Source organism: Hibiscus syriacus, unplaced genomic scaffold, assembly GCF_006381635.1.
Source record: "Hibiscus syriacus cultivar Baekdansim isolate YM2019G1 unplaced genomic scaffold, ASM638163v2 tig00110332_pilon, whole genome shotgun sequence".
NCBI classification, from domain to species: Eukaryota; Viridiplantae; Streptophyta; class Magnoliopsida; order Malvales; family Malvaceae; genus Hibiscus; species Hibiscus syriacus.
Window position 1 is genome coordinate 7,337,221 of NW_024062688.1, and position 21,213 is coordinate 7,358,433.

The window sequence follows — 21,213 nt, forward strand, 5'->3', positions numbered from 1 at the left end:
ACAAGTTGTTGTCTCTCGGAGTAGTGTTGAGTCAGAGTTTAGAGCAATGGCTCTCGGAATATGTGAAGGAATGTGGATTAAAAGACTGCTCACAGAACTGGACTTAGATGACAAGAAGAATTTTGAGATTTTTAGTGACAGTCAATCAGCTATGAGTATAGCAAAAAACCCAGTGCAGCATGATAGAACGAAACACATTGAGATAGACAGACATTTTATTTACGAGAAGGTCAACAATGGAGTTACAAAACTGCAGTACATTTCGACGAAGAAACAGCTGGCAGATATCTTCACCAAAGCCCTTCCACGAGTGACTTTTGATGAGCTATCATTCAAACTGGGTATATACAACATATATACACCAGTTTGAGGGGGAGTGTAGGTGATGTAAGGTTGTCGGAATTATAAAAATGAGCTGTTAAGAGATTCTGTAATTATTTTTGGTTTTCAAACCCTTATTTCAAGGGATTACATCTCCTAGGATTAGTATCTTTCCTAACTTAGTTTAGAGGCATAATTTGTATATAAATAATGTAATATGTTTCTACTGAAAGTATGCAAGAATAAAATAACAGACTTGTTTGTTTTCTACAGTCTGTTTTCTTTCTACAATCTGTTTTCTACAGATACTTTGTACGGGCTACCTGTACCCCTCATGATAAGCTCAAAACATTCAAGAATTTTTTTTTTATAAGAATTAATGGTAGTCAGTGCAAATTTACTTCTTTACTAGATAAACACTACTCATAAATCAAATAGTAATGCATAAGCAAAGACTAAAATGATACCTAAATGCATTAAATCTCATTAGATAAAGATAAAACCATCCTATAGAAACTGTTGAAATTTAGGTACGTTCTCACACTAAAATTGCCACTGTCGCAGGTACGTTTTCATTATATAAAACATTTACAAAGTAAAACCTTTTATAGGATCCTAAAGTTTTACTAACTAACTAACTAAAAGCTATCTAGAGATAACAGACTGAAACTGCGTAGACTTATCTACAAGTCACACATCCTGTAGCAGAAGTGTTTTGTTTTATTCCATTACATATCAATTATATGTTAAAGAAATGAGACCATTCAATCAGAGAAGAAGAGAACATATAGAAATTAAAGGGCATTACCCTTCCTCAGGCCAGCTGATGCAGCTGCATTACTAGAAGCCTCTTTGATTATATCAATTACTCTGTCCAAATTATCAAGCCCTACCACAATACCCTGAGTGCACATTCCAAAATGAAAAAATTGAAACATAAAAATTTGCTAACACTGCAAAATGGTGATAGTACATGAAACCACTAGCAAAAATGATATATATACACACAAATCATGTGAAAATAGATAGACCATCAACAGATGGAATGCCAAGCACATTATCTTTCTTAGTCTTAAATGTACCCCATTTTGCATACATACCTCAACAATATGTCTTCTATCTTGTGCATGTGAAAGTTTGTATCTTGCACGTCTCTCAACGACAGAGCATCTAAATTCTAAGAATGCCTGAAAAACACATAAAAAGTAAAAACGAAACCAAAGGAAAAGCTGCTAAGATACAATAATAGCGCAACTGCAAGGAAGAAGAACAAGAGTGAAAATTGAAGACAATATAGCATAAGATGCACATAGTAATGCTTTATTCTATATAGGAACTTCAAAAAGTCATAGAAATAGGAGAAGAGTATATTATACATGCAAACAAAAACATATATCAACATATGACCAAACATAGATACATTTAGGAATAGGTAGAGTTGTTCTATGTGTTGTGGAAACTAATGGAAGTAATATACAAATTAGCATGATGGCAGTAAAATATATAGTTAGAGACAAATGATCAGCGAGTCTTGTAGCATGACCAAATTTATTTACTTATCACATACAAACACATATTTGTAGCATGATGTAAGTGCTATAGATTTACAGCCACAAAACCAAAAGTTATGATCCCAACCCTCCAATCTGCATGTTCTAAGCCTCTATTACTTCTCTGGGAGACTTGTCGAAGCTACTGGCTAATTATATATATAAGTCTATTTCATACTTTCAAGGATAGAAACCAAACACTGCAATAAGTTTGTCAAAACTAATAAATATCAGGAAAAATAACACATTTTAGATATTGATGTAGAAAGGATTCAATACCCATATGTAGTTTACAAGACTAGGGGAGAGAATAACTAACAACAAAAGACAATTTTAAATTCAGTTGTAATGTAAGGCAAAAGTGGACTACAATGTAAAGCATAAAAAACTCACCTGAAGCGCTATAATAGATAAGTAGTAAAGAAGCATTCAACACATCATTAGAACAGGAATAGTAATATAGAATTAAAACAGAATCAGTTACAATCATAAACAAGCAATCATCCACTTCAAAAGTCTAATTTTTGTTGTTCCAAAACATTTCACCATATTGGTTGTACAAAGAAATTTCAAGTTCTGCATTTATTTCTACCCTTCACACTAGTATATGTATAATTGTTTTATGGTTCTTAAGATGTACAAGATAAATCTATCCACATATAACCAACCAATTATAGCCAAAGATAACACCACAAAGCTGGACATTATATAAAAGAAAGTGCAAAGATTTTACTGGTCCACTGTGATAGGCTAGTTGATGGACATTCTTGCAAGTTTCGCGAAGCGTTCTATGTATTCTAAATCACTAGTTATTCCCATGCATAATGTTCACGCCACAATAAGTTTCACAACATACAATAAGTCCATTGTATCTACACGTCACGGAACATTCAGAATATCTTTTTTTTATAGAAATAGGAGGTCTCATTAAAAACCTCCCTCTTAGTTGGCTCTTGTGGAAGAGGCAACTAGCGAAAGGAGGAAAAGAGTACCTCGTCTTATTAATAAACCATAATTACATAAGATTACAGCTTACATAATAAACTTCCCGAAATAAAATACAAACCAAAATAACCATAAAGCTCTAAACATCAACCAATCCCCTCCTTAGCTAACTTGTCTGCCTCCCAATTGCAGCTCCTAGTAATCCATCTAACAATAATACCCCTAGCAGAAACTAAGGCCCCAATTTCCCCAACCAAAGTACTGAAAAACGTAGGGGCAGAAAATGGCATCAAAATCCAATCAACTGATGTTTTACAATCACTCTCTAGGATTAGTCTTCCCTTCAATGCCCATTCAGAAGAAAGGAATAAATCAATTCCTTGTTTAATAGCTTTCATCTCAGCTAACATAAGAGGACCAGGGCCCACCGCAATAGAAAATGTAGTTAAAGTAGAACAATTCGAATCTTTCAAAACTCCTTTAATTCCACCCTGCAGCCCATCACCTTTTACCGCTCCATCAACATTGAATTTAAAGAAATCAGAAGGAGGCGGAGACCGGTAGAGAACCTTCTTTTCATCGGATTTAATAGGTAATCTGTCTGCAAGCGATGGGTCCCCCACTAGTAAGTCAACCTGAATATTAGTATGAGGGAATTTAGCTAAAAACCATTTAGCCAACCTAAATCTGGAAATGAAGAACAGAGATACAGTGTCTAATTTCCAGTTTGCAAACACCACTGAATTCCTAGCTTTCCATAAAGACCATAGAACAACTCCTGGAATAAACTTAAAAATAGTAGAATACTCCCTTAGATAAGACCAAGAACAAAGAAGGGGAGAAGGATCTTGGGGCATAACTGAAGTGATATCCCAAAACCTTAAAAATCTACACCACAACTCCTCTGCAACCGAGCAAAATATTTTTTTTTGATAGGAATAATAGGCCTCATTAAAAACCTCCTTCTTGGTTACCTCTTGACAGAAGTATCTAGCGGAAGGAGGAAAGAGTGCCTTAGTTTTAATAAAGAGAGTATTACATACATTACAACAGAGATAACAATTAACCTATCCCATCCTTAGCTAACTTATCTGCTTCCCAATTACAGCCCCTAGGAATCCATCGAATAATAACCGCCCTCCCCCGAACTAAGGCAGCAATATCTAAGATCAGGGAACTGAAAAAATTAGGAACAGAAATAGGTGACAATATCCATTCTACTGCAGATTTGCAGTCACTTTCCATGATCAGCCTTCCTTTTTTAGCCCAAGCTAATGAAACGAAAAGGTCTAGGCCTTTTTTAATAGCCTTCAGTTCAGCCAACGGCGGAGGTCCTGGACCAATACTAACAGAGAAAGACGATAAAATTATACCATTACAGTCTCTCAAAAGACCTCCAATACCTCCAGCATTTCCATCCGACCTGACAGCCCCATCGACATTAAACTTATAAAATCTGTCGGGAGGGAGCCAACAATTAATCTCATCTTGTGTCTTCTTAAGATCAAACTTGTCTGCAATCGAGGGGTCCCCTACCAAAACATCTACTGGAATTTTGAGATGTGGAAACTTAGCTAGAAACCATTTAGCCAACCTAAAACTTAGCTAGAAACCGAGCAAGATATAAAAAGATGTTGAATTGTTTCCTCATAATTATGACATAAAGGACACATAACATCTTCTAGAGTAACCCCTCTTTTCTTCAATTCCACTCTAACCACCAATTTTTGGTGAGTAATCTGCCATATAAATGTTTCCACTCTAGGAGGAGCCAATCCAGACGACACCCACTTACTCCACTGAAAAGAACCTCCAGTTCTACTTGAAATAGTCATTCTACAATATTTTACCGAAAACAACCGTCACCTTTCCCCGACCACGCAAGAAAATCATCCACAAATTCATTCAGGACTATGTTCTCAATCAAAAGCATTAAAGAAATCCACTGATCCAATTCCCACTCACAAAGATTCCTCCTTAGCTGAATGTTCTAAACCCAACCATTATTTTCAAAGGCACCAAATTCAGCCACTTTTCCACTTTTGCTAGTCAAAAGAGCAAAAATCCTAGGGAATTAAATCTTTAAAGAAGATCCATTGACCCAAACATCATTCCAAAAATCAATTAACCTATTGTTCCCCACTTGAAACTTCGAATTGGACCTCAAACACACCCCTATCTCGTCCTTTTTCTCATAGTTACTTAGATACTCTCCATAACAAGAATCTTGAGGAGAAACAGCCTTGCATATTGACAGAGATAAATTACTGACATTATGCGTACAGCAAATTAATTTTTTCCACTGAGAGTCTTTCTCATTTGCATACTTCCAAACCCATTTCCAAAGGAAAACTCTATTAACCAAACTCAAGCAAACCCATTTCCAAAGGAAAACTCTATTAACCAAACTCAAGTCCAAGACTCCTAAGCCACCCTCTTCAAATGGTTGGCATACCGTATTCCAATGAACCCAATGAACCCGTTTCTTGTCTGACTCTTCACCCCAAAGAAATCTAGCTATTACTGAGTTTAGTTTCTGATTTACCTTAAACGGAATTTTGAAAATAGAGAGGTAGAAAATAGGTAAGGATGACACATTTTAACTTCTTACCAAATAGTTCTAGGTAGAGCATCCATCACAAACTTAGATAACTATAACATGAAAAAGCATGCATCATAGAAGAAACTTGAATAATTTATACACATAAGCCAACGACTAAGGTATTCTTCCCAAAGTAGGAGAAAAGAAAAACCCAAAAAACACACACACACACACTTAGCTGATAGTTTAAAAAAAAGCTCAACAGCAACATGGCCTGAATCATATCCATATATAACAGATAAACGACTCACCCCACCATATTGCAGCTAAAACTAGACTGAAGAGCAGTGAGGCGGTAAAGATTATTCAACACAATAGATGAGTCAGCTCCCCGCTTAAGCTGTGGAGTGAACCAAAAGAAAAGGAAAATCAAGGTAAGGAAAGGTGTATTTACCAGCTGGAAATGGAACTGCACAACATCCAACATATCATACCTCAATGACCACACGCATTCCATTGCGATCACTCTCATCACGAATATCACTGATGCCCTCTAGAGTCTGTTAAAAAATTAAAGTAAATGCAGTAACGATAAAGATAATTTACCGGGTTAATTCCAGAACAATACACCAAAATACATTAGGGATAAATATCAAAATTGACACTATGCTATACTCAATGCTGAATTTTGTCAGTATATTTTTAATTTGAATTTTTTTTTGGAAAAATACTAAAGGTGAAGGAATATCAGTTTCTGCAGTAAAAGTTTTGGAGAAGAGAAAACATAAGAATTTTCATGTTGGATGTTTCTGCGTCCTTCATTGTTGTGGAATTGTGAATTTCACATCTCCATTTCTGCTTCTCTAAACTTATTTATATATCCATGAATATTCCTTCACTGTTATTTTTTTTTAAATCAACAAATAAAGGTATGGCAGAAAAATCCAACACAATTGAAGTACTGTGGCGAAATACAAACTTGAGAAGGCAATGGATTAGAAGCTTATGAGACTATTACTACAAATTTAAGGTAAAATGATAATTAATTTGCTATAGACACTATTCTAAGTTCCCTTATGTTTTTAAAAAGGAATAAAGGATAGGACCATTTATGAACAGAGATAATAAGACTTCTGATTTATGCTTCCACTAATGTATGATTTGGACAGATTGAAGCACCTCTAAGTTAATTTCGTTATAACAAACAACCTCCTGTCCCTACTTAAGCATCTTCTTCAGGGAACATTTGCACTTGAATCATGATAGGGATAGAAAATATTTGCAGTGTATTCCAAATTCAAGCTGTGTTATCAAGGACAAACTAAACAGAAGCACAGTACCCAGAGTGCAATAAGTATTTTGTTTAAAATGATATTTCCCTCTGGCTAGTCACTTTGAAAGAGGACAAAGATGTATTTTTCACTTCATATCCTTATTTTTACTCTACTTTTGTAGGAGTATAAAAGTTTTTAAGGGAATAAAACTGTAAAAGCAACCAACATGCCATACTTCAAAGAAGTGCAAATTTCTCACATATAATGATTTGATGAAAGAATAGAGATTAACATTCTTGAATAAGATGGATATACCTTATTCTCGACAAGTTCAGCAATCTTCTCGACAAGCGAGGATTTGTTTGTCTGATAAGGAATCTGCCCCATTCTCAAGATATTATATAAGGAGAGCATACAAGCTACCCATGTACAATGTCAGAAAAATAAATATCTACAGCTGATGCTATCAAAATAATCACCTCTTTAATAATAATTGCACTTCTCTTAGTTTTAGAGTCAAGCAGTTCAATGTCAGCCTTTTCCTCTAACTACAACACGCCCTCGCCCAGTTCGATACGCGTCCAAGATCCTGAACTAAGTAATCAATATTAGAACACTTAATCACACATATTTTGATGTTTTCCAACACAAAGCTCTATATGATAATGAAACAAGCATCAAAGAAAGGGAATCAAAAAGAGCTTTAAGCTAAAGTATCCAACTTTTAATCTTAGTAAAAGTTCTTAAATTACCTTTTCTTTCAAATAATAAAGGTTTATATTACCAACTATAGCAAAAAGCATCATATTTTTAATTGAATTCATGTGAAGGCACACAACTCACAATAATAGCATTTACGTATTTTATTTAATAGTAACCAAAGATTCTCAGATTATTGAAAGAAGCAATAGTATCCTCTAAATATCTAATTGTTTACCAAGTAAATCAACATGGACAACAGTTTAATGCTTTTTACAACATTTGTTCAAAGTTCATTTTTTTATGATAGAAAATCATGCCTCATTAAAAAAACCCTTCATACCAGCAGGCTACACAAAGTAGTATGCCAGATATTGGAAGGAGGAAAAGAGTGTCTTTATTTATTACTAAACTTGAGAAATAATAGAACAATCAAAGAGATACAACCCGAAAGAAAATACATTTAGCCTAAAATCCTCTTCCTATATCAGAAACCAATAGCTTATCCAATTCCTAACTTAGCCAATTCATCAGCCTCCCAATTAGTAGATCTAGGGATGTGCCTAACAATGATATCCCGATCTTGAATTATAGCACAAATTTCTTTAACCAACGATTCAAACAGCGGAGTGTAGGAGCCCGGATTTTTAATCCAATCCGAATAAATTATGTTTTTGAATACAATATAAATACAAGCCGTATTGAAATACATCATCAAGTATCTAATGATGTACATATTTTTATTTAGAATTTATCAAACTTAGTTTGCATGAATTACCAACATCTTCCAAAGGCTTTAACAAAGTCTATTATTTGGAATTTTATTCCGGAAGCTGTCTTGTGGTCAGTAGGGAAGTGTCGAAACCAATTGGTTTTAGAGAAAGGATGTCTAGATCTTAAACATTTGTTCTTTATTTCTAGATATAGAGTGGCTGCGTGGTTTTCGGCGAAATTTCCTAATTTTCCAGTTATCTTAGATTGCCTTGTTGGTGACCTGAAGTTGGCTGATTCAAGAAATCCGTCCATGAAGGTAAACTCCTCATCGGTCTCGTAGAGTCCCCCACCCCCGGGTTTCTTCAAAATTAATGTGGATGGGGCACTGAGAAATGATTGGAAAAGCAGTGGAATTGGTGGAATTCTTAGAAATGAAGAGAGCATGTTGTCGGGTTCCTTCTCGGCATCTACTAGTCCAGGTTCGTCTATTTTAGCTGAGTTGAAGGCCATTCAAGCTGGTTTAGCTATGTTTGTGGAGTCAGAGTGGTGTGGAAAGGGTCGATTAATTATAGAGACTGATTCTGCAATTGCAGTGAAGTGGATTAAGACTCCGAAAGTGTGCCCTGCCGTGTTTTCACAGCTAGTTAAGGAAATTCAGTGTTGTACCGGATCATAGTGTTATTATAAGGTTTGTAAAAAGGGTTGTGAATTGGGAGGCTGATAGTTTGGCTAAGTCAGGTATAGGGTAATTTTTTTGTAACTTTTTGTTTAGATGATGTGTATAGAGGATGAGGTTAAGTTGGTGGGTGATGTTTGTAATATCATGTTGTTGTCTGAGGTGTAATTTCTTTTTGGCAATAAAATTTGTGGCACTCTTTTCCTCCTTCCAATGTCCGTTGAGGTACTTATGTACCACGACAGTTATGAAGGAGGTTTTTAACGAGGCCTCATTTCTTATAAAAAAGGCTTTTACAAATCAATTTTTCAAGTTTCTGGAACCAAAGCCCAAATATCGATACCCTCACCGTGTATCAATACAATTTTTTCGATTCAATGTTTGAATTTTTGAAGAAAAATAATTTGAGTATAGATATCATACAATCAGTAGCATTGCACAAGGAACGATACTTACCCTAAAGTATCGGTATTTTAAGCTTAAAGGTCACAAACACAGGCATTAAATGTCTTACTCTGTTGCAGAAGGTATTACATGCATTGATTCATGTCTATAAACGGCTATTTGCAACTCCGACAACTTCAAATGGTAAATTTATGATAGTGGATATAAATACAACTCCAAGACACTCCAGCAAGGTCAAGAAAGCAAATATCAACAGTCAAGAGCCAAAAATTAATCTTTTTTTTATAGGAATAGGAAGCCTCGTTAAAAACCTCCCTCATAGTTGACCCTTTCCTAATAGAAAGGATCAAGTAGTGGAGGGAGGAAAAGAGTGCCTCATTTTATTACCAAACCAGAATTACATAAGACTTAACAATACAACAGATGATTTTACATTAGACTTAACAACTTCAGCTACTTCAAGAACCTACAGCCATAGAAAAATGAACTATAACTAAAACATACAATCAACCGATCCCCTGCTTTGCTAAACTATCTGCCTCCCCATTACAAGACCTTGGAATTAACCTAATTAAAACCACCTTTTCAGAGAGGATCAACAGAATTTCTCTAACAAGAGGCAACATGAAAACTGGTGCCAAAGCAGGGTGTGAATCCACTCCACTGCTGACTTACAATCACTCTCAACAACCAATCTACTGGCAGCAGACCAACTTGAAGCTAGAAAAATTTCGATGCCTTTTTTAATAGCCTTTAACTCTGTAACTGATGGGGTACCTTGACCAATATTCTCTAAAAAAGTCAATAAAGTGCAGCAATTCCAGTCCCTTAAAATGCCTCCAATACCTCCAATTGAGTCATTTAACCTAACAGCTCCATAAACATTCATCTTTAAGAAATCAACAGGTGGAGGAAGCCAGCCAATAACAGAATGATCTTTAAGTTTAGGAACAAAAATATCATCAGCAAGTGATGGATCCCCAATTAGCAGATCTTCCTGAATAGGGAATTTAGGATACTTGGCTAGGAACCATTTAGATAACCTAAATCTCACAAGGAAAAAGAGAGACAGTCTATCAAGGTTTAAACCTTCAAACACAATCGCATTCCTTGCTTTCCAAATAGACCAAAAAACGACTTCCGGGATAAACTTCCAAATCAATGAATTCAACCTCAAACTCCCCCACGAATTGAGTAAGGAAGGAGGGTCCTGTGGTAGCACAATAGACAAGTCCCAGAAGCTTGCCAGTTTATTCCATAGTTCCCAAACTACAAAACACGAAATGAATAAGTGTTGCACAGACCTCATGTTCCTTGCAGAAAGGAGAGAATATCTTCTTCTAAGGACATTCCTTTTCACTAACTCCATTTTAACTGCAACCTTCTGATGAGCTAACTGCCATAGGAAAGCTTCTACACGAGGCAGAGACAAACCCAACCACACCCCTTTTGACCACAAATCAATACCCCCAACTTCCTTACCAAGAGCTTTCCTGCACGATTTCACTGAGAATAACCCATCACCACTTGCTGACCAAGAGAGAAAATCTTCAACCGAATCAGTGAGTTTTATTTCCTTTAATTTCATCATCAGATCCAACCATTGTTCCAATTCCCAATCAGACAAATTCCTCCTAGTAATAATGTTCCACTGCCAATCATTCAACTCAAAGCTTCCAAAATCAGCAACCTTACCCCATTTGTTAGTAGAGAGTGCAAAAATTCTAGGGAAAAGAATTTTTAAAGGAACCTCATCCACCCATGGATCAGTCCAAAAAGATATGGACTTACCATTGCCTACTTGCAACTTCGAAAATGATCTAAGACACTCACCCGCCGTATCATTCTTCAAAAAATTATTAGCAATACTTCTCAAATTCCAAGAAGATTTTGAAGAAATGACCTTACTAATAGACATAGTATTACTACTAATATTATGCTTACTACATAACACTCTTTTCCATATGGAATCCTTTTCATTTGCGAACTTCCACACCCATTTCCCCAATAATGCCCGATTAGAAAGATTCAAGTCATGAACCCCAAGGCCACAACTGTTCATTGGTTTGCAAACTGTATCCCAACTAACCCAATGGGTCTTCCTTTTTTCCGCACTGTCACCCCATAAAAATCTGGCCATTAAGGAGTTTAATTTATTCCCAACTTTGCAAGGCATTTTAAAGAAAGATAGGAAAAATATTGGCAGGGAAGTCAACACTGACTTTAATAGAACTGTCCTGCCAGCTAAGGACAGAGAAGAAGCTTTCCACCCCGCTAGTTTTGAATTGAAATTTTTAAGGACAGGATCCCATAAAGCTTCAGAATTCTTCTTAGCACCGATTGGAAGACCCAAATAATCTATGGGAAAACGATCAACAGAACAGCCCACTTCTAATGCCCAGTCTAATAAAATATCCTCATCAACGTTTACACCATACAGTTTACTCTTCTTTAAGTTTAGATGCAACCCCGCCATTATACTGAAAATCCTCAACACCCTTTTGACATTTTTAATCCGAGTAAGTGAAGCTTGGCAAAAAATGATGAGATCGTCGGCAAATTGAAGATGAGATAACCGAAGTGAATCCGCAGAATTCCCAATCACAAAACCTTGGAAAAGTCCTTTGTCAACTGCTTTGTCTAGCATCAAATGCAGCAACTCACCTACAATATTAAATAGGAGCGGAGAGAGACTACAACCTTGTCTTAGTCCTTTAGCCATAGTAAACTCTTCCGAAGGGGAACCGTTCACAAGAACCGAAACCGAAGCAGAAGAGAGACACTGTGAGATCCACGAACACCATCTAATACCAAAGCCCATCTCCTTCATTGCTCTGTTCAAAATCGGCCATTCAACAGAATCATATGCACTGCGAAAGTCAACTTTGAAAACAACCCCTTGTAGACCTTGTTTTCTCCAATAATCGATCCCTTCATTTGCAACAAATACACAGTCCAACAATTGTCTCCCTGGTATAAACGCAAACTGGAAAGGGCTAATAATGTCACCAACACAGCTGCTAAGTCTCTTGGATAAAACTTTTGATAGGATCTTATACAAACTTCCTACAAGGCTAATTGGTCGATAATCTTCAACACTTTCCGGATTTAAAATTTTCGGAATTAGGGTAATAAAGGCGTGATTTACTCCATGCCCCCACATCCTTCCGAAATAAAAATCGTTAAAAAATTCCAGTACTTGCTCCTTTAAATCTGGCCAGCATTTCTTGAAGAAACCCATTGTAAAACCATCCGGACCAGGAGATTTAGAACTGTGCGAGGATGCTATAGCTTGCCAAACTTCATGTTCTGAAAACTTCTCTATTTTTGTAGATTGTTCTCTTGACAGTTTAGAAAAATCCAGAAATAAGTTCTCCACTTCCATTGTAGAAATGGAATTAAAAGTTGTCTTAAAAAAATCAGAAATGTGGGTCTTGATCAGAGATGGGTCTGAAACTACAGTCCCATTAATCTTCAGACTAGTAATTGCATTTCTCCTGTTTCTATTTAGAGCACACAAGTGGAAAAATCTAGTATTTCTGTCCCCTCCTTTGATCCATCTCGTTCTTGCTCTTTGAAACCAAACACTTTCTTCAATCCTGTACAACCTCCAGAGATTCGATCTAAACTGCTTCACCTGGTCCCACTCCTGCGGAGAAAGGTTACTACCTTGTGCCTTCAATTCTAACTCATTAATTCGCCCTTCTAAAGTTTTGATAGAGTCTGAAATCCCATTAAATTTCCTGCTTGACCAGTTTCTGATTGACTTTTTAGTTCCCTGTAAAATACTGAAGATTCCCCTTCTATTATTCCTTTCCATCAAGTCAACCATTGAAGATTTAACCAATTCCTCGAAGCCTTCTTCCTCTAATAAATAATTGTAAAATCTGAATGGTTTAGGACCCCAGTCTACATACGAATCCTCCAATGACACCGGATTATGATCTGATATGGACCTAGGCAGTAGCCTTTGAACTACGTTCGGAAAGCAGGTCAAAAAATTACCAGAAATTAAGAACCTGTCAAGCCTAACCCAGGTTGATTCTTCCCTGTTGTTACACCAAGTAAAAGTTCCTCCCACCAACGGAAGATCAATTAAATTTGTTTGCTGCAGAAAATTCCTAAATATATCCACAGAATGCCAATTTTGAGACCTTCCCATCTTCTCAGCCGGATCAAGATACGTATTAAAGTCCCCCCCCAATACAAAGTAGATTCGATTGGGCTTAAACAAACTCCAGTAATTCCCTGTAGAATTCATCCTTTTCAGATTCAGTGGAGGGACCATAAATATTCATAATCACACACTCCTCAACAACATTCTTAAACTTCCCAAATATTGCAATGATCCTGCTACTTAAGTAACTACTGGACACTTTAAATTCATTATCATTCCACATTACCAGCAAACCCCCTGCAGACCCAACAGCTAGTGAAAAGATACATCCCTCGAGAAGACAACCCCCTATCCTTCTCCTTAGTGCCATAGAACAGTTTTCTAGTTTTGTTTCTTGAATAAGTAGAATGCTCGGCTTATTCTTCCTGACCAACTTAGCTACAGCTCTTGTTTTTTCCTTCTTCCCCAACCCCCTTATGTTCCACGAAATAATATTAATGTTACTCATAAATATAACAAATATCCCAAGAACCTCAAATCAAAAAAGCACAATAGCACAACCCCTTATTTCAACAATTCCTACTAACCCCCAATCCTTCCTCAAGATCAATAATTTTGCCTAAAAACACCTTGCCTTCTTTAAATGAGATCCCCAGCAACTTACTAACCTCCCACGTAGCCACTGCTTCTTCCAAAAACATCGAAAAGGAAGGAGAAGAAACTGTGTGTAAACTAGCCACCTCCAAAGCTTCCCTAGTCAAAAACCTTCTGTCGCCTACTCTCTTTCCCTATAACTGCTCGAGACTGACAATCTGATCGAGGCACTACTCTACTCCCTGAATGCTGGTCCAAGTCTCCTACTACACTTTTAGAGGGACCTCCTTCCTCATCGTCCCTAATTATTCCATCTTCCTCTAAAATTGGGAGCGGTTGGGTGGTCAATAAAGAATTGGAAGCTTTTCTATTTTGGTCCAGTACCTCAGCTGGTCGCAACAGCTCTTCTTCTATCTTTGGATCATACCAGAATTTTCTATCTTTTGATCTTCTATATACTCTATTACAAGTTCCTCTATTCCATCTTCCCACCGGAACACTCGTCAAAGCCAAACTTCTGGACAAATGAACCAACGGACTCCAGCTCCTCTGACCATTAGAAAACGTCCCCTTACGTAATTCCATTGGTTGAGTTCCAACAATTTTAATTGAAACATCATCCTTTTCCTCCTCCACTCCTTTTGCGTTCGTAACCTCGTTGTCCAAGACCACTACGTCCTTTATCGATTCTTCATTGGACTTGATCCATTCCCTGTTTAATTGGGGAATAAATCTGCCTTTGGACCCTTCGGCAATCCATTTCAGATTATACGCAGGCCCTGGAGGACACAAAATCTTCATGCTTGATTCAGAAATCAAACTGTTACAATCCTGGGCTTGAGAGTCTAGGCCCAATTCTTCCCTAAGACCAAGTCCCGCACGCTCCCCAGCAGGATATTTTCCTTTTTCCCGCAAATCTGACAACCCAACGTCTAAAATATCCATATTTGACTTTTTTGGTAAAAGCTGCTCCCCATCCCCCTTTTGCAACCTACTCCTCTGTTCCTGATCATGCAAGTTGTCTTTCTTCAGCATAGAGTCTTCAGAAGACTTAAAATTTTCAACTTGTTCCAAAGTCAGACAGCGGACTGTCACGGACTTAATCGCTCAATAAGCCTCGTGCGGCCTTAGCTCCTTTTCGCCCCTCGCGATAGCTAAGTCAGCCTCACTCGAACTCGTGCTAGAGAAAGGATTGGCAAGGAAACAAAGAAGAAAGGAAAGAACTTAGAGAGAGAAAGCTTGTTGAATGCTTGAATGCTTACAACTCTTGGATGATTTACAAATGAGGATTCTACACCTATTTATAGCATCCCACCTCCTCAATGGACGGTGGAGATTGATTTGATCCTACGGTAGGGAGAGATTCTCTAGAATTCTCCATTATTTCCTACCTAACATGGAAGACTCTAGAATGCTTCTAGAATATGTACAAGTCTTGAGTGTTCTAGAATAATCTACACTATTCTATCAACCTCCAAGACCAAATGTGGCCCAACATAGCCCAAAGTGTGGGGAAAAGGCCCAATTTCGTGACATTCTCCCCCACCTATTCTGGCGTCGTCCTCGTCGCCTCGTACGCTTTGAGATGTTCTTCGAACTGCCACAAGTCTTCAGTTAGCTCCCATGTTGCCTCAGACTCTGGTAGTCCTTTCCACTTGATTAAATACTCGGTACGCGGTGGGACTCCTCTCTTGCGGACCGTCCTGCTTGTGAGCACCATTTCCACCTCTTTGTCATAAGACTTGGTTACTACGGGAGGTGCTCGATGCGAATACCCTCGGCTTGGGTCTTCCTTGTCGGCATGATATGGCTTGAGCATACTTACATGGAAGACCGGATGAATCTTAAGTGTACTTGGCAAGTCTAAGCGATAAGACACTTTTCCCACCTTGGCAAGTACTTGGAATGGTCCCTCGTATCTCCGTATTAGTCCTTTGTGAACGCTTCGGAGGGCTTTGAATTGTTGTGGCAAAAGCTTCACAAAGACTAGGTCTCCAACGGAGAACTCTCGATGTCGCCTTTTCTCGTCCGCCCATTTCTTCATCTTCTTTCGTGCTTTCTCCAGACATGCGCGGGCGATGTCGGCGTTCTCCTCCCATGACTTAGCCATCTTGGCGGCCCGGGACTCTTACCCTCGTCAAGTGGCATTGTCAATGTGTGCGGCGTGAGCGGTTGTTGTCCGGTCGCAAGCTCGAACGGACTCCGGCCTGTGGCTTCACTTCGCTGCAGGTTATAAGAGAATTGGGCGACGTCTAGCAATTTAGCCCAATCTCGCTGGTTAGCACTCACAAAGTGTCGCAAATAACACTCCAACAAGGAGTTCACCCGTTCGGTCTGCCCATCAGTTTGAGGGTGAAAGCTTGTGGAGAAATTTAACTCGGTGCCAAGGAGCTTGAACAATTCCGTCCAAAGGCGTCCGGTAAATCGAGGGTCTCGATCACTGATGATGCTCCTTGGTAGGCCCCAATGCTTCACGACATTCTTGAAGAATGCTCGCGCGGCCTCCTCCGCAGTGCAATCCTTGGGGCATGGTATGAAAGTCCCATACTTAGAAAATCGGTCCACGACGACCATGATCGAACCGTATCCCTCGGACTTGGGTAATGCACTAATGAAATCCAAGGTGATCGCATCCCAAGGTCTTTGGGGAACTGGTAAAGGTTCCAGTAATCCCGTCGGTTGTCGGTTCTCCACTTTGTCTTGTTGGCACACAAGACAAGTCTTCACGTAAAGCTCCACGCTATCCTTCATATGGGGCCAAAAGTATGCCGTCTCTAGCAATGCCATAGTGCGCTTTTGACCCGGATGACCAGCCCACTTGGTGTCGTGACACTCTTTGACAAGATCTCGCCTTAAGTTGTCCCACTTTGGAACATAGATTCGTCGTCCCTTGGTGTAGAGTAGACCGTCCTCTACCCAAAACCGTTGGGTTTTGCCATCGCTAGCCAGCTTTACTAATTCTCTTGCCATTGGATCTTGCTCAAGGCCCTCCTTGATGCGCTCCAACACGGTTCCCTTGGCTAGAGAGATCGCGGCGAGCTCCGCCTTTCGACTTAAGGCATCGGCTACAACGTTGGCTTTGCCTGGCTTATATTCCAACGTGTAGTCGAACTCGGCTAGGAAGTCTTGCCACCTAGCTTGTTTTGGTGATAGCTTCTTCTGGGTCTGAAAGTAACTCGTCGCCACGTTGTCGGTCTTGATGGTGAAGTGCGCGCCGAGTAAGTAATGTCTCCATACCCGCAAGCAATGGATGATGGCTGTCATCTCCTTTTCTTGCACCGTGTACCGCCTCTCGGTGTCATTCAGCTTGCGGCTCTCAAATGCTATCGGATGCCCCTCTTGCATTAATACTCCCCCGATTGCGAAGTCGGATGCATCGGTATGCACCTCGAACGGCATGGTAAAGTCGGGTAAGGCCAAGACAGGTTCTTGGCTAACTGCTGCCTTCAGGTTCTCAAAGGCCTTCTGACATTGTTCGGACCACTCCCATGCCTTCCCCTTCTTGAGTAGGTCCGTCAATGGTGATGCTCGCGCTGAGTAGCCCTGTATAAACCGGCGATAATAATTTACTAGACCAAGGAAGGACCTCATCTCACTTACCTTGGTCGGCGGCTCCCACTCGGTTATGGCCTTGATTTTGTTCTTGTCCATTAATAGCTTCCCGTGGCCGATTACATGTCCAAGGAAGTGTACTTCCTCGGTGGCAAACGTGCACTTTTCCTTCTTGACGTACAACTCGTTTTCTCGAAGTATCTTGAACACAATCCTCAAGTGGTCTACATGTTCGCCGATGGAGTTACTGTATACCACGATATCGTCCAAGTACACCACCATGAACTGGTCCAAGTACGGTTGGAAGAGCTTGTTCATGAGCGTGCAAAACGTCGCCGGTGCATTGGTTAGACCAAAGGGCATGACCAACCACTCGTACGATCCGTATCGGGTGATGCATGCAGTCTTTGGCTCGTCGCCTTCTGCTATTCGAACTTGGTAGTAGCCTTTTTGCAAGTCCATCTTCGTGTACACCTTGGCTCCTCCAAGTCTGTCAAATAAATCGGCAATCAAAGGGATCGGGTAGCGATTTTTAATGGTTACCTTGTTAAGTGCCCGGTAATCGACGCACATGCGCAATGACCCATCGTGCTTCTTTTGGAAGAGTACCGGTGCGCCATACGGTGCCTTCGAAGGTCGAATCATTCCCATATCGACTAGCTCCTTGAGTTGCCTTCGAAGTTCCTCAAGTTCGGGTGGGGCCATTCGGTAGGGTGCCAGGGCAGGCGGCTTAGCACCGGATTCCAACTCTATCTTGTGATCCACCTCACGCCTCGGTGGAAGTTTATTTGGTAACTCGGGCGGCATCACGTCCTTGTTCTCCTCTAAGACTTCACGGATGATCAATGGTAGGTCATCTGTTTTCTCGATCTCGTCATCTTCCTTTAGCATGGCCAAGTAAGTAATGTCCCCTTTCTTGATGCCTTTACCAAGTTGTATGGCCGAGAGTTGTATGGCATCTCGACCTTGCTCTTTTGGTACCTCGATCGTGGGGATCATGCAAGGAGACCCTTTCTCCAAGATGCAAACAGAACTAAAGGAAGGCATAGGGATAGCGGTTACCTGTCGGAGAAAGTCTAACCCCAAAACGACCTTAAAGTCATCCATGGGAATGACAGAAAAGTTCACTTGGCCCTTCCAATTGCCTAAGCGTAGCTCGACCCCTCGTGCCGCGCCATGGAGTGGTACAGCTTGTGTGTTTACCGTCTTGAGCCATCCTGTGCTCCCAGTGTACTTTAGGCCCAAACGATTGGCTTCGTCTTTAGACACGAAATTGTGGGTAGCTCCCGTGTCCACCATGGCTCTTGCCGGCTTCTCGTTGATCACCGCTTCCACATACATGAGTCCATTACTTGATGTTGGTGTCAATGGCTTGGCCTTCAAGGCGTTTAGAACTTGGAGTGACCCCATCTCGGCTTGAGACTCTGTGTCTTGACGATCGACGATGGCAGACAATGAACCAAGTTTGGGACAGCTACTCATCGGATGCGGTCCTTTACACAAGAAGCATCCTCCTTTGGGAACGAAGGCCTTTTTCTTCTCTTCATAGTCCCTTCGCCCCGGACGTCGATCACGATCTCCCTCTTTAGCTTGTGGCCTTCGGTGATCTCGGTCTCGGTTGCCTTGGTAATTCTCCCGCCGTTCTCCCCCACCTTTGGCTGGGTACTTATCTTTATTTTTCGTTGCATTGGTGTGGGAGTAGGGTTGGAAGTCGACGAGTGACTCGGCGATGGCAATGGCCTCATCAACCGTTTTAATGTCCCGACGGTGCATCTCTTGCTTGGCCCATCCTTGTAGTCCGTCAATGAAGTAGAACAAGAGATCTTCTTCGGACATATTGGGAATTTGAAGCATAAGAGTTGTGAATTCTTTCACATAGTCCCGCATGATACCCCGTTGCTTCAACTCCCGTAATTTCTTGCGAGCCTCGTAGACCACATTCTCGGGATAGAAGTGCTTCTTGAGTTCTTTCTTGAACTCATCCCACGTATCTACCCGACAAGCTCCTCGCTCAATGTCGGCATGTTTCCTACGCCACCATAACATAGCAGTATCGGAAAGATATAAGGCAGCGGTCTTTACCTTGGCGGCCTCGTCGTTAAGGCCGATTCCCTCGAAGTATTGCTCCATCCGCCATAGGTAGTTTTCGACTTCCTTGGCGTCTCTTGCCCCGTTGAACCCTTGCGGCTTGGGGCACTCGACCCTCGGGGTGGAGACATGGTTAGCGCTCCCGCTAACGGCGGCTCTCTTGCAGAGCGTCAAGTCCTCCCGCATCCCCTCGATGCTTTCACGGACGGCTTGGATCATATCCTCTAGTTGTATGAACCGAGCTTCGACCTCGTTGTTGGTCTCTTCGGCATTTCCTTTGAGTGTGTCAACTTGCTCCAAGACATGGTCCTCCAACGTCTTGAAGTCGTGCTGGACCCTCTCCAGCTTCTCGCCAAACTCTGCCACCATCGGTTCTATGGAAGCGCTCTCGCGGGCCTTACTTTGGTCCCTCTTCTTATTCTTGTTGTTGGGTGCAGCTTCTCTTCCACGTTCCTCAGCAACAGACGACTCGTTCGAATTTCCGGCCATTCCTACAATACACGTGCACGATATTGACGCCTTTACTGGCTCTGATACCAACTGTCACGGACTTAATCGCTCAATAAGCCTCGTGCGGCCTTAGCTCCTTTTCGCCCCTCGCGATAGCTAAGTCAGCCTCACTCGAACTCGTGCTAGAGAAAGGATTGGCAAGGAAACAAAGAAGAAAGGAAAGAACTTAGAGAGAAAGCTTGTTGAATGCTTGAATGCTTACAACTCTTGGATGATTTACAAATGAGGATTCTACACCTATTTATAGCATCCCACCTCCTCAATGGACGGTGGAGATTGATTTGATCCTACGGTAGGGAGAGATTCTCTAGAATTCTCCATTATTTCCTACCTAACATGGAAGACTCTAGAATGCTTCTAGAATATGTACAAGTCTTGAGTGTTCTAGAATAATCTACACTATTCTATCAACCTCCAAGACCAAATGTGGCCCAACATAGCCCAAAGTGTGGGGAAAAGGCCCAATTTCGTGACAGGACGCACTCTTCCTCGGGAAAAAGATTTTCATTGTACCCATAATTTGAATTTTCACCATCAATCCCCCCGGAAAACTCCTCTGGTTTTAAAAATACCGATCCCAGTATGGCTTTGACCTTGTATGATCTGCCGTAAGACCATATTGTGACCATTTCAGGGACATCAAACGGACTGGCGACCCTGATCAACACTCTTGCCGACGATAAATCTGACCTGTTCTTTGAAGAATCCAAGATGCCAATGAACTTTCCCCATTTCTGAACAAGTTTCTCCAAGAACTCTACATTCCAGCATAATAACGGTAATCCCATTAATTCCACGAGACAGAACCCCAATGGAACTCCCTCCTCGTTTAGCAATGGCTCCAGCCAATCAAACCAAAAACAGTATCAGAGTAGTCTTCAATCGATTTAAAGGTTACAACACAGGCATTCCATGCATAGCCCCATCTCGCTATTTTTACCTGAATTCCTTCACTTGCCAAAGCTTTTTGAACAAATTCTTGCGCGAAGGAATGCTTGATTACCCCTGTTAAAGACCTTTTCACCCAAGTCGAATCCTCCGAGGAGATATGCATCTCCCAGACATTCCTTATCCCATTAGCAGCCTTCCTTATCCTTTGACCATCCTCTTTATTGACATTTCCGCAATCCTCTCTATTGGTCGTTTCCACCACCTCTTATTATGATCTACTATCCCTCAGGTTTCTCAAAGATCCAGCGTGCTTCTCACCATTTGTTTTCTCCACC

General features: G+C 40.4%; 1 protein-coding gene across 1 annotated transcript in view; it reads right to left on the reverse strand.

Annotated features, from left to right (window-relative positions):
* LOC120120062 (DNA gyrase subunit A, chloroplastic/mitochondrial-like) overlaps positions 1 to 21,213 on the reverse strand; it is a 48,208-nt gene that overhangs the window by 15,351 nt on the left and 11,644 nt on the right. Inside the window, 10 exon segments of the mRNA XM_039139810.1 lie at positions 1,130 to 1,223; positions 1,422 to 1,550; positions 2,265 to 2,272; positions 2,968 to 3,594; positions 3,884 to 4,410; positions 5,670 to 5,758; positions 5,853 to 5,918; positions 6,948 to 7,010; positions 7,112 to 7,171; positions 7,173 to 7,221. Of these exon segments, the coding sequence (XP_038995741.1) occupies positions 1,130 to 1,223; positions 1,422 to 1,550; positions 2,265 to 2,272; positions 2,968 to 3,594; positions 3,884 to 4,410; positions 5,670 to 5,758; positions 5,853 to 5,918; positions 6,948 to 7,010; positions 7,112 to 7,171; positions 7,173 to 7,221 (1,712 nt within the window).